At 50.4% G+C, this 12884-nt stretch overlaps 2 protein-coding genes across 2 annotated transcripts; both read left to right on the forward strand.

Moving 5' to 3' along the window:
- Nucleotides 1-801: 801 nt before the first annotated feature.
- LOC146394428 (uncharacterized) lies at nt 802-3937 on the forward strand. Its single transcript, XM_085009087.1, has 2 exons — nt 802-847; nt 2615-3937. The coding sequence occupies exons 1-2, from the start codon at nt 802-804 to the stop codon at nt 3925-3927; spliced, it is 1359 nt and encodes a 452-aa protein (XP_084865213.1). The 3' UTR covers nt 3928-3937.
- LOC110256649 (endogenous retrovirus group K member 25 Pol protein) lies at nt 3938-7559 on the forward strand. The gene has a single exon (XM_021072807.2). The coding sequence runs from the start codon at nt 4075-4077 to the stop codon at nt 7507-7509; it is 3435 nt and encodes a 1144-aa protein (XP_020928466.2). The 5' UTR covers nt 3938-4074; the 3' UTR covers nt 7510-7559.
- The last annotated feature ends 5325 nt before the right edge of the window (nt 7560-12884 follow it).

The raw sequence follows: 12884 nt of genomic DNA on the forward strand, positions 1-12884 counted from the left end.
TGGGTTCCAGGTGGCCTTGGTCAGAGGACACACAGGGAACGAAGGCCTGTGGCTGGGATAACATTCAGGTCAAATGTCCTTGCATGGCAAGGGCCAGGTTCCGACGTTTCCGCAGGTCAGGTCTGGGCACCAATCCAAACTCCACCACCTGGTACCTTAATATGTGACATCTTGCATCTTGACGTGGCTGTGCCTCCGTATCACTGTCTGCGCGAAGGGGATATTAACCCTCGCAGCCTCCCAGGGGCTGGCGTGAGAACATGACTTCAGACCATAGAAAGGCAGCAATGCCAGATTGGAGCCGTGGCCATGACCCAAGGAAAATGTCACCGCAATTCCGGATCCTCAGCCTACGGAACGATGCCAAGGAATGACCCCGTGCCCTCGGAGGTACTAGGCAGTTTGCATTCGGCTGAGCCATGGTGGGAACTCCTGTGGCTCAGGTTTGGCCCAACAATGAACAGGGATCTTTCGGATGACATGCGTTGTCCATAACACCGAAATCCCCATGTTGTGAGGTGGCAGGGATTATCGTTCTTCCGGGGTACCCCACATGGAGAGACTTGGTTCTGTGAGTCGTGCCCAGAGGCAGGCCTTCCATCCTCTCCTTCTGGCCTGACCAACCAACCAGCGGTTCCATGATCCCAGGGCAGGGGCACTTCCCCCAGACTCATGTTCCCCATGCAACCAATGGGAACCATAGGGATCCACCGATGTCTTTGGGGCTGGCAGCCAAAGCCATTTGGTGGCAGAAGGCAGGCCCTTCCCAGGAACCCAGGCCCCAAAGCTCTGCCTCGGACCATGGGCCCCAGTGGACCCAACAGAACCCTGCACCCCAAACACGAAGGTGCCTAGCAACCAGGGAAGATGGCGCTTCGAACGAAGGGAGTGGGAGGCACACCAGCTTCCAGAAGGCCCGGGTCTCTGGTTCCTGTCCTTCCTGCTCAGGGATCTCCCTGGAGCCCTGCCTTTGGGGACAGCCCAGGGCGGAAGGAAGGCCTGAGCTGGATGTGTCAATGGTCCAACCTCGATGATCAGGCCGTGCCCTGGCTCTCCTGGGTGTCATTTTTCCCATCTGGAAATCGATCTGGGTGGTGGCAAGCGAGTCCTCCTTAGGTGTGGTTCAAATTTACGGAGCATCACCATCGTATTTTTCTCAGTAAAAGGATAATTTCATATAGTCCACTTTCAAACCTTACAATGAAAGGATGAAAATGCAACCTGACTCTCCCAGAACCCAGGAAGTTAATAAGAAGCTCTAAATGCCCTCGAATTCCAGACCCTGTTCCCTATAGGTAAAAGATCATACTTTTTGCTGTTTTAGGGCTTGCTTTCTGCTCTGTACAAAACTTTGTGGAAGGGGAAAAACAGGCCCCTGAGTATGTGCCTCTATGCTTGAAACTTCTTGAAACTGCTCCTAACTGCTTGTTTGGCTTCTGTAAACCTGCTTGCATAAGATAAAAAGAGGAGAAGTCAATCGCCTAACTGACCCCAGTAAGATCGGGCGTGCCACAAAATGTTGAAAATCCTGATAAATATATCTTGGTGACAATATGTCTCCCCCACCCAGAGACAGGCACAAACATGTAACTCCAGAACAACTTAAAATTAATTGGTCCACAAAGCGCGGGCTCTCGAAGTTTTGAATTGACTGGTTTGCGATATTTTAAAATGATTAGTTTGTAAAAGCGCGGGCTTTGTTATGAACCCCATAAAAGCTGTCCCGACTCCACACTCGGGGCCGCAGTCCTCTACCCCTGCGTGGCGTACGACTGTGGGCCCCAGCGCGCTCGGAATAAAAATCCTCTTGCTGTTTGCATCAAGACCGCTTCTCGTGAGTGATTTGGGGTGTCGCCTCTTCCGAGTCAGGACGAGAGGGATTTTAACTCGACTGGCCTTTCAATTTGGTGCGTTGGCCGGGAAACCCGCGACTACCCCTCACACCCGAGAACCGACTTGGAGGTAAAGGGATCCCCTTTGGAACGTGTGAGTGTGTGTGTCGGCTGGCGTCTCTGTTCTGAGTGTCTGTTTTCGGTGATGCGCGCTTTCGGTTTGCAGCTGTCCTCTCAGACCGTAAGGACTGGGGGACTGTGATCAGCAGATGTGCTAGGAGGATCACAGGCTGCCACCCTGGGGGACGCCCCGGGAGGTGGGGAGAGCCAGGGACGCCTGGTGGTCTCCTTCTGTCGGTCAGAGGACCGAGTTCTGTTGTTGAAGCGAAAGCTTCCCCCTCCGCGGCCGTCCGACTCTTTTGCCTGCTTGTGGAAGACGCGGACGGGTCGCGTGTGTCTGGATCTGTTGGTTTCTGTTTTGTGTGTCTTTGTCTTGTGCGTCCTTGTCTACAGTTTTAATATGGGACAGATGGTGACGACCCCTCTTAGTTTGACTCTCGACCATTGGACTGAAGTTAAATCCAGGGCTCATAATTTGTCAGTTCAGGTTAAGAAGGGACCTTGGCAAACTTTCTGTGTCTCTGAATGGCCGACATTCGATGTTGGATGGCCATCAGAGGGGACCTTTAATTCTGAGATTATCCTGGCTGTTAAAGCAATTATTTTTCAGACTGGACCCGGCTCTCATCCCAATCAGGAGCCCTATATCCTTACGTGACAAGATTTGGCAGAGGATCCTCCGCCATGGGTTAAACCATGGCTGAATAAGCCAAGAAAGCCAGGTCCCCGAATTCTGGCTCTTGGAGAGAAAAACAAACACTCGGCTGAAAAAGTCAAGCCCTCTCCTCATATCTACCCCGAGATTGAGGAGCCGCCGGCTTGGCCGGAACCCCAATCTGTTCCCCCACCCCCTTATCCGGCACAGGGTGCTGCGAGGGGACCCTCTGCCCCTCCTGGAGCTCCGGCGGTGGAGGGACCTGCTGCAGGGACTCGGAGCCGGAGGGGCGCCACCCCGGAGCGGACAGACGAGATCGCGACATTACCGCTGCGCACGTACGGCCCTCCCATACCGGGGGGCCAATTGCAGCCCCTCCAGTATTGGCCCTTTTCTTCTGCAGATCTCTATAATTGGAAAACTAACCATCCCCCTTTCTCGGAGGATCCCCAACGCCTCACGGGGTTGGTGGAGTCCCTTATGTTCTCTCACCAGCCTACTTGGGATGATTGTCAACAGCTGCTGCAGACACTCTTCACAACCGAGGAGCGAGAGAGAATTCTGTTAGAGGCTAGAAAAAATGTTCCTGGGGCCGACGGGCGACCCACGCAGTTGCAAAATGAAATTGACATGGGATTTCCCTTGACTCGCCCCGGTTGGGACTACAACACGGCTGAAGGTAGGGAGAGCTTGAAAATCTATCGCCAGGCTCTGGTGGCGGGTCTCCGGGGCGCCTCAAGACGGCCCACTAACTTGGCTAAGGTAAGAGAGGTGATGCAGGGACCGAATGAACCTCCCTCAGTTTTTCTTGAGAGGCTCATGGAAGCCTTCAGGCGGTTCACCCCTTTTGATCCTACCTTGGAGGCCCAGAAAGCCTCAGTGGCCCTGGCCTTCATAGGACAGTCAGCCCTGGATATCAGAAAGAAGCTTCAGAGACTGGAAGGGTTACAGGAGGCTGAGTTACGTGATCTAGTGAAGGAGGCAGAGAAAGTGTATTACAAAAGGGAGACAGAAGAAGAAAGGGAACAAAGAAAAGAAAGAAAAAGAGAGGAAAGGGAGGAAAGACGTAATAAACGGCAAGAGAAGAATTTGACTAAGATCTTGGCTGCAGTGGTTGAAGGGAAAAGCAATAGGAAAAGAGAGAGAGATTTTAGGAAAATTAGGTCAGGCCCTAGACAGTCAGGGAACCTGGGCAATAGGACCCCACTCGACAAGGACCAATGTGCATATTGTAAAGAAAAAGGACACTGGGCAAGGGACTGCCCCAAGAAGGGAAACAAAGGACTGAAGATCTTAGCTCTGGAAGAAGATAAAGACTAGGGAAGACGGGGTTCGGACCCCCTCCCCGAGCCCAGGGTAACTTTAAAGGTGGAGGGGCAACCAGTTGAGTTTCTGGTTGATACCGGAGCGAAACATTCAGTGCTACTACAGCCATTAGGAAAACTAAAAGATAAAAAATCCTGGGTGATGGGTGCCACAGGGCAACAACAGTATCCATGGACTACCCGAAGAACAGTTGACTTGGGAGTGGGACGGGTAACCCACTCGTTTCTGGTCATACCTGAGTGCCCAGCACCCCTCTTAGGTAGAGACTTACTGACCAAGATGGGAGCACAAATTTCTTTTGAACAAGGGAAACCAGAAGTGTCTGCAAATAACAAACCTATCACTGTGTTGACCCTCCAATTAGATGACGAATATCGACTATATTCTCCCCTAGTAAAGCCTGATCAAAATATACAATTCTGGTTGGAACAGTTTCCCCAAGCCTGGGCAGAAACCGCAGGGATGGGTTTGACAAAGCAAGTTCCCCCACAGGTTATTCAACTGAAGGCCAGTGCTACACCAGTGTCAGTCAGACAGTACCCCTTGAGTAAAGAAGCTCGAGAAGGAATTCGGCCGCATGTTCAAAGATTAATCCAACAGGGCATCCTAGTTCCTGTCCAATCTCCCTGGAATACTCCCCTGCTACCGGTTAGAAAGCCTGGGACTAATGACTATCGACCAGTACAGGACTTGAGAGAGGTCAATAAACGGGTGCAGGATATACACCCAACAGTCCCGAACCCTTATAACCTCTTGTGTGCTCTCCCACCCCAACGGAGCTGGTATACAGTATTGGACTTAAAGGATGCCTTCTTCTGCCTGAGACTACATCCCACTAGCCAACCACTTTTTGCCTTCGAATGGAGAGATCCAGGTGCGGGAAGAACCGGGCAGCTCACTTGGACCCGACTGCCCCAAGGGTTCAAAAACTCCCCGACCATCTTTGACGAAGCCCTACACAGAGACCTGGCCAACTTCAGGATCCAACACCCCCAGGTGACCCTCCTCCAGTACGTGGATGACCTGCTTCTGGCGGGAGCCACCAAACAGGACTGCTTAGAAGGTACGAAGGCACTACTGCTGGAATTGTCTGACCTAGGCTACAGAGCCTCCGCTAAGAAGGCCCAGATTTGCAGGAGAGAGGTAACATACTTGGGGTACAGTTTGCGGGGCGGGCAGCGATGGCTGACGGAGGCACGGAAGAGAACTGTAGTCCAGATACCGGCCCCAACCACAGCCAAACAAGTAAGAGAGTTTTTGGGAACAGCTGGATTTTGCAGACTGTGGATCCCGGGGTTTGCGACCTTAGCAGCCCCACTCTACCCACTAACCAAAGAAAAAGGGGAATTCTCCTGGGCTCCTGAGCACCAGAAGGCATTTGATGCTATCAAAAAGGCCCTGCTGAGCGCACCTGCTCTGGCCCTCCCTGACGTGACTAAACCCTTTACCCTTTATGTGGATGAGCGTAAGGGAGTAGCCCGGGGAGTTTTAACCCAAACCCTAGGACCATGGAGGAGACCTGTTGCCTACCTGTCAAAGAAGCTCGATCCTGTAGCCAGTGGTTGGCCCGTATGCCTGAAGGCTATCGCAGCTGTGGCCATACTGGTCAAGGACGCTGACAAATTGACTTTGGGACAGAATATAACTGTAATAGCCCCCCATGCGTTGGAGAACATCGTTCGGCAGCCCCCAGACCGATGGATGACCAACGCCCGCATGACCCACTATCAAAGCCTGCTTCTCACAGAGAGGGTCACGTTCGCTCCACCAGCCGCTCTCAACCCTGCCACTCTTCTGCCTGAAGAGACTGATGAACCAGTGACTCATGATTGCCATCAACTATTGATTGAGGAGACTGGGGTCCGCAAGGACCTTACAGACATACCGCTGACTGGAGAAGTGCTAACCTGGTTCACTGACGGAAGCAGCTATGTGGTGGAAGGTAAGAGGATGGCTGGGGCGGCGGTGGTGGATGGGACCCGCATGATCTGGGCCAGCAGCCTGCCGGAAGGAACTTCAGCACAAAAGGCTGAGCTCATGGCCCTCACGCAAGCTTTGCGGCTGGCCGAAGGGAAATCCATAAACATTTATACAGACAGCAGGTATGCCTTTGCGACTGCACACGTACACGGGGCCATCTATAAGCAAAGGGGGTTGCTTACCTCAGCAGGGAGGGAAATAAAGAACAAAGAGGAAATTCTAAGCCTATTAGAAGCCTTACATTTGCCAAAAAGGCTAGCTATTATACACTGTCCTGGACATCAGAAAGCCAAAGATCCCATATCCAGAGGGAACCAGATGGCTGACCGGGTTGCCAAGCAGGCAGCCCAGGGTGTTAACCTTCTGCCTATGATAGAAACACCCAAAGCCCCAGAACCCGGACGACAGTACACCCTAGAAGACTGGCAAGAAATAAAAAAGATAGACCAGTTCTCTGAAACTCCGGAGGGGACCTGCTATACCTCAGATGGGAAGGAAATCCTGCCCCACAAAGAAGGGTTAGAATATGTCCAACAGATACATCGTCTAACCCACCTAGTAACTAAACACCTGCAGCAGTTGGTCAGAACATCCCCTTATCATGTTCTGAGGCTACCAGGAGTGGCTGACTCGGTGGTCAAACATTGTGTGCCCTGCCAGCTGGTTAATGCTAATCCTTCCAGAATACCTCCAGGAAAGAGACTAAGGGGGAGCCACCCAGGCGCTCACTGGGAAGTGGACTTCACTGAGGTAAAGCCGGCTAAATACGGAAACAAATACCTATTGGTTTTTGTAGACACATTTTCAGGATGGGTAGAGGCTTATCCTACTAAGAAAGAGACTTCAACCGTGGTGGCTAAGAAAATACTGGAGGAAATTTTTCCAAGATTTGGAATACCTAAGGTAATAGGGTCAGACAATGGTCCAGCTTTCGTTGCCCAGGTAAGTCAGGGACTGGCCAAGATATTGGGGATTGATTGGAAACTGCATTGTGCATACAGACCCCAAAGCTCAGGACAGGTAGAGAGGATGAATAGAACCATTAAAGAGACCCTTACCAAATTGACCACAGAGACTGGCATTAATGATTGGATAGCTCTCCTGCCCTTTGTGCTTTTTAGGGTGAGGAACACCCCTGGACAGTTTGGGCTGACCCCCTATGAATTGCTCTACGGGGGACCCCCCCCGTTGGCAGAAATTGCCTTTGCACATAGTGCTGATGTGCTGCTTTCCCAGCCTTTGTTCTCTAGGCTCAAGGCGCTCGAGTGGGTGAGGCAGCGAGCGTGGAAGCAGCTCCGGGAGGCCTACTCAGGAGGAAACTTGCAAGTTCCACATCGCTTCCAAGTTGGAGATTCAGTCTATGTTAGACGCCACCGTGCAGGAAACCTCGAGACTCGGTGGAAGGGACCTTATCTCGTACTTTTGACCACACCAATGGCTGTGAAAGTCGAAGGAATCCCCACCTGGATCCATGCATCCCACGTTAAGCCGGCGCCACCTCCCGATTCGGGGTGGAAAGCCGAAAAGACTGAAAATCCCCTTAAGCTTCGCCTCCATCGCGTGGTTCCTTACTCTGTCAATAACTCCTCAAGTTAATGGTAAACGCCTTGTGGACAGCCCGAACTCCCATAAACCCTTATCTCTCACCTGGTTACTTACTGACTCCGGTACAGGTATTAATATTAACAGCACTCAAGGGGAGGCTCCCTTAGGGACCTGGTGGCCTGAGTTATATGTCTGCCTTCGATCAGTAATCCCTGGCCTCAATGACCAGGCCACACCCCCCGATGTACTCCGTGCTTACGGGTTTTATGTTTGCCCAGGACCCCCAAATAATGAAGAATATTGTGGAAATCCTCAGGATTTCTTTTGCAAGCAATGGAGCTGCGTAACTTCTAATGATGGGAATTGGAAATGGCCAGTCTCTCAGCAAGACAGAGTAAGTTACTCTTTTGTTAACAATCCTACCAGTTATAATCAATTTAATTATGGCCATGGGAGATGGAAAGATTGGCAACAGCGGGTACAAAAAGATGTAAGAAATAAGCAAATTAGCTGTCATTCGTTAGACCTAGATTACTTAAAAATAAGTTTCACTGAAAAAGGAAAACAAGAAAATATTCAAAAGTGGGTAAATGGTATGTCTTGGGGAATAGTGTACTATGGAGGCTCTGGGAGAAAGAAAGGATCTGTTCTGACTATTCGCCTCAGAATAGAAACTCAGATGGAACCTCCGGTTGCTATAGGACCAAATAAGGGTTTGGCCGAACAAGGACCTCCAATCCAAGAACAGAGGCCATCTCCTAACCCCTCTGATTACAATACAACCTCTGGATCAGTCCCCACTGAGCCTAACATCACTATTAAAACAGGGGCGAAACTTTTTAGCCTCATCCAGGGAGCTTTTCAAGCCCTTAACTCCACGACTCCAGAGGCTACCTCTTCTTGTTGGCTTTGCTTAGCCTCGGGCCCACCTTACTATGAGGGAATGGCTAGAGGAGGGAAATTCAATGTGACAAAGGAACATAGAGACCAATGTACATGGGGATCCCAAAATAAGCTTACCCTTACTGAGGTTTCTGGAAAAGGCACCTGCATAGGGAGGGTTCCCCCATCCCACCAACACCTTTGTAACCACACTGAAGCCTTTAATCGAACCTCTGAGAGTCAGTATCTGGTACCTGGTTATGACAGGTGGTGGGCATGTAATACTGGATTAACCCCTTGTGTTTCCACCTTGGTTTTCAACCAAACTAAAGACTTTTGCGTTATGGTCCAAATTGTCCCCCGGGTGTACTACTATCCCGAAAAAGCGGTCCTTGATGAATATGACTATAGATATAATCGGCCAAAAAGAGAGCCCATATCCCTGACACTAGCTGTAATGCTCGGATTGGGAGTGGCTGCAGACGTGGGAACAGGAACGGCTGCCCTAATCACAGGACCACAACAGCTAGAGAAAGGACTTAGTAACCTACATCGAATTGTAACGGAAGATCTCCAAGCCCGAGAAAAATCTGTCAGTAACCTGGAGGAATCCCTAACCTCCTTATCTGAAGTGGTTCTACAGAACAGAAGGGGGTTAGATCTGTTATTTCTAAAAGAAGGAGGGTTATGTGTAGCCTTAAAAGAGGAATGCTGCTTTTATGTGGATCATTCAGGAGCTATAAGGGACTCCATGAGCAAGCTCAGACAAAGGTTAGAAAAACGTCACAAAGAAAAAGAGGCTGGCCAAGGATGGTTAGAGGGATGGTTCAACAAGTCCCCATGGGTGACCACCCTGCTTTCTGCTCTAACAGGACCCCTAGTAATACTGCTCCTGTTGCTTACAGTTGGGCCTTGCTTAATTAATCGGTTTGTTGCCTTTGTTAGAGAACAAGTGAGTGCAGTTCGGATCATGGTACTTAGACAGCAGTACCAAGGCCTTCCAAGCTAAGGAGAAACTGACCTTTAGCCTTCCTAGTTCTAAGATTAGAACTATTAACAAGAGAAGAAGTGGGGAATGAAAGGATGGAAATGCAACCTGACTCTCCCAGAACCCAGGAAGTTAATAAGAAGCTCTAAATGCCCTCGAATTCCAGACCCTGTTCCCTATAGGTAAAAGATCATACTTTTTGCTGTTTTAGGGCTTGCTTTCTGCTCTGTACAAAACTTTGTGGAAGGGGAAAAACAGGCCCCTGAGTATGTGCCTCTATGCTTGAAACTTCTTGAAACTGCTCCTAACTTCTTGTTTGGCTTCTGTAAACCTGCTTGCATAAGATAAAAAGAGGAGAAGTCAATCGCCTAACCGACCCCAGTAAGATTGGGCGTGCCACAAAATGTTGAAAATCCTGATAAATATATCTTGGTGACAATATGTCTCCCCCACCCAGAGACAGGCACAAACATGTAACTCCAGAACAACTTAAAATTAATTGGTCCACAAAGCGCGGGCTCTCGAAGTTTTGAATTGACTGGTTTGCGATATTTTAAAATGATTAGTTTGTAAAAGCGCGGGCTTTGTTATGAACCCCATAAAAGCTGTCCCGACTCCACACTCGGGGCCGCAGTCCTCTACCCCTGCGTGGCGTACAACTGTGGGCCCCAGCGCGCTCGGAATAAAAATCCTCTTGCTGTTTGCATCAAGACCGCTTCTCGTGAGTGATTTGGGGTGTCGCCTCTTCCGAGTCAGGACGAGAGGGATTTTAACTCGACTGGCCTTTCAACAACAGTGGAGGATGTCAATGCATGCCGCCCTTGTGGCTCAGCCGCAATGGTCACAAGATATGTCGATGAGGAATCAAGTTTGATCCCTGGCCTTGCTCTTATGCTTCAGGATCCATGAGCTCTAGATTAGGTCGTTGACCGATAAAGGATATTTGGTGGCCATGGCCCTGACTCTGGGGTAGGCCAGCATGTGTAGCTCGGATTGACCAGCACGCTAGGAACTTCTCCAAACCATGGGTGGCATCCCCAACATCAGGAGCAAATCTACTTTTGTCGTAGAGCACATACAGCTGGCCTGCTCTTAGGATTATGCAGACATTGAAGTAACGACTCATTGCATCTTTGCCCAGCGCATATCTTCCGACTTGAATTTTATCCGAAGAATTATATCCATTGAAACACTATCACCTTGAAAACAGGGATCGACTCTGTGGACTTTTTCCCACATCAGAGAGAGAAGAGAAAGACCCACTCCCCGCTAGCTCTTGACATCCTTGTGGTTCATGCAATGGAATAATGCTCCCAAGAAGGGCATACTCCTCCACCAGGAACAGAGAACACCATGGCTCCTGGAAAGGGAAGTGTCCATCTGCATGGGTGGTCTGCATCTTCGCTGTTGCTTCTGAAGAAGGTGGGCAGAGAAATGGATGGACTCATGCCTATCCCCATGATGAGTCGTGCTGAGTGAAACAATAGAGGGGTTAAGTAGGGACAAGGTACCCATGAAATTATCGACCCTGGGCATGTCAAAGTTTTCCCTTTTAACACAGGACATCCCTGTTGCCTGTTGTGCGAAAGAGTTGTGGAGAGGCTTGCTGTGCCATTTCCGTCGTTGACTTTTCAGAAGAAGGTTCATGGAAGGAGAGCTAATTATAATTTCACCTTCTTGCCTAATTCTCTTCACGGGCAATTGTGTCAAACAGGTCAAAGTTCAAAAAGGCAGCTTGAAGAATCAGTATCTCTGGTACGATTGTTTTGTCGCGTTTCCAACATAAACGTATGGTTTTGTCCTATTGAAGGAAATAGCTAGGTCATACGATTAAAACGTATGGGAAGTGGTCAAATAGACCGTTTCATTTCAATTCGGTCCTCATGTGGTCCAAATTGTTTTTGAGATTGGGCACGTTAGCCTCTAAGGAAAACGACTGTTCCCTAAACAGAGAACAACGCATCCCAGAACCGAAGGCAAGATTGCGGTTTAGGCCGTGTGGTGAAGTGCTGTCAGGCCGAAGTTGTGTATATGCTGATGGGGCTTGGATTCCAGGGGCCCTGGGTCAGAGGACACGCAGCGGACGAAGGCTTGTGGCTGGGGGTAACCCTCAGCTCAAATGTCCTTGAATGGCAATGGCCAGTTGCACACGTTTCCACATGTCAGGTCTGAGTACGAATAAAAGAACCACCACCTGGTCCCTTAATGTATGACATCGTGAATTCTGACCTGGCTGAGCCTCCGCACCACTGTCTGCACATCGGGCAGTAAGACTCGCAGCTTCCCAGGGGCTTGCATGAATACATGACTACAGAAAATCGAAAGACAGCAAGGCCAGATCGGAGCCGTGTCCATGACCCAAGAAAATATCAGAGCACTTCTGGATCCTCAGCCTACTGAACCATGCCAAGAAATGACCCCATGTCCTCCGAGTTCCTGGGCAGTTTGCCTTCAGCTGAGCCCTGGAGGTAACCCCTGTGTCACAGGTTTGAGAATGATGAACCGTGAAACTCCCGATGAGTGTGTTTTCCATTACGTGGAAATCACAAAGCTGTGAGGTGGTGGGGATTATCCGTCTTCTGGGGTACCGCACGTGGAGAGACTTGTTTTTGTGTGTGGTGTCCAGAGGCAGCCTACTGTCTTCTCGTTCTTCCCTTACCAACCAGCGCTTCCATGATCCCAGGGCAGGGGCACTTCCCCCAGCCTCAGGATCCCCATGCGACCAGTGGGAACCATTGGAATAAACAGATGGCTTTGGAGCTGGCAGCCAAACCCATTTGGTAGCAGAAGGCAGCCCCTTCCCAGCACCACAGGCACCAAAGCTCTGCCTCGGACCATGGGCCCCAGTGGACCCAACAGAACTCGGCCCCCCAAACACACAGGTGCCTGGCAACCAGGGCCGAAGGCCGTTAGGACTGAGGGAGTGGGAGGCCCACCAGCTTCTAGAAGGCCCTGGTCTCTGCTTCTGGTTCTTAATGCTAAGGGTCTTCACCTGAGCCCGGCCTCTGGTGAGAGCCAATGGCGGATGGAAGCCCTGAGCTGGATGTGTCAATGCTCCAACTTCGACGTACATGTAGTGCCCTGGCTCTTCTGGGTGTCATTTTTTCCCATGTGGAAGTGGATATGGGTGGTGGCAAGACAGACACCTTAGTCGATGTTCACCTGTACAGCGTGTCTTCTTGTCTCTTTTCAATAAAAGCAGACATTCATATAATCCACGTCCAACACTTACAAAAGCGGAGGACGTCAAAGCAGGCGGCCCTTGTGGCTGAGCAGTAATGGACACAAGTGATATCGAAGAGGAATGGGGATTGATCCCTGGCCTAGCTCTTGGGGTAAGGATCCCTGAACTGTGGGTTCGGTGGTTGAATGATCTCCTATGGTGGGTTGCTAAGGACCTGGCTGTGGGGTAGGCCAGCCTGTGTAGCTCTGAGAGACCACCACCCTAGGACCTTTCCCATGCCATGGGTGGGGCCACCATCAAGACCAACTCTACTGTTAGTTTAAAACACATCCACCTGGCCTGCTGCTCTTACACAGGCATTGAAGAAAGGAA

This window comes from Sus scrofa, chromosome Y, assembly GCF_054392235.1.
Source record: "Sus scrofa isolate SSC_HxYL_T2T_F1_AM1 chromosome Y, Sscrofa_HxYL_maternal_Yorkshire_Landrace_v2.0, whole genome shotgun sequence".
Classification (NCBI taxonomy): domain Eukaryota; kingdom Metazoa; phylum Chordata; class Mammalia; order Artiodactyla; family Suidae; genus Sus; species Sus scrofa.

What these genes read in the sequence shown, in the direction of transcription:
- LOC110256649 (XM_021072807.2), top strand. Translation starts at nt 4,075, where the DNA reads ATGGGTGCCACAGGGCAACAACAGTATCCATGGACTACCCGAAGAACA.
- LOC146394428 (XM_085009087.1), top strand. Translation starts at nt 802, where the DNA reads ATGGGCCCCAGTGGACCCAACAGAACCCTGCACCCCAAACACGAAG. An exon ending in CCTGCACCCCAAACACGAAG is followed by an intron (nt 848 to 2,614) that starts GTGCCTAGCAAC and finishes TTACGTGACAAG; the next exon opens with ATTTGGCAGAGGATCCTCCG.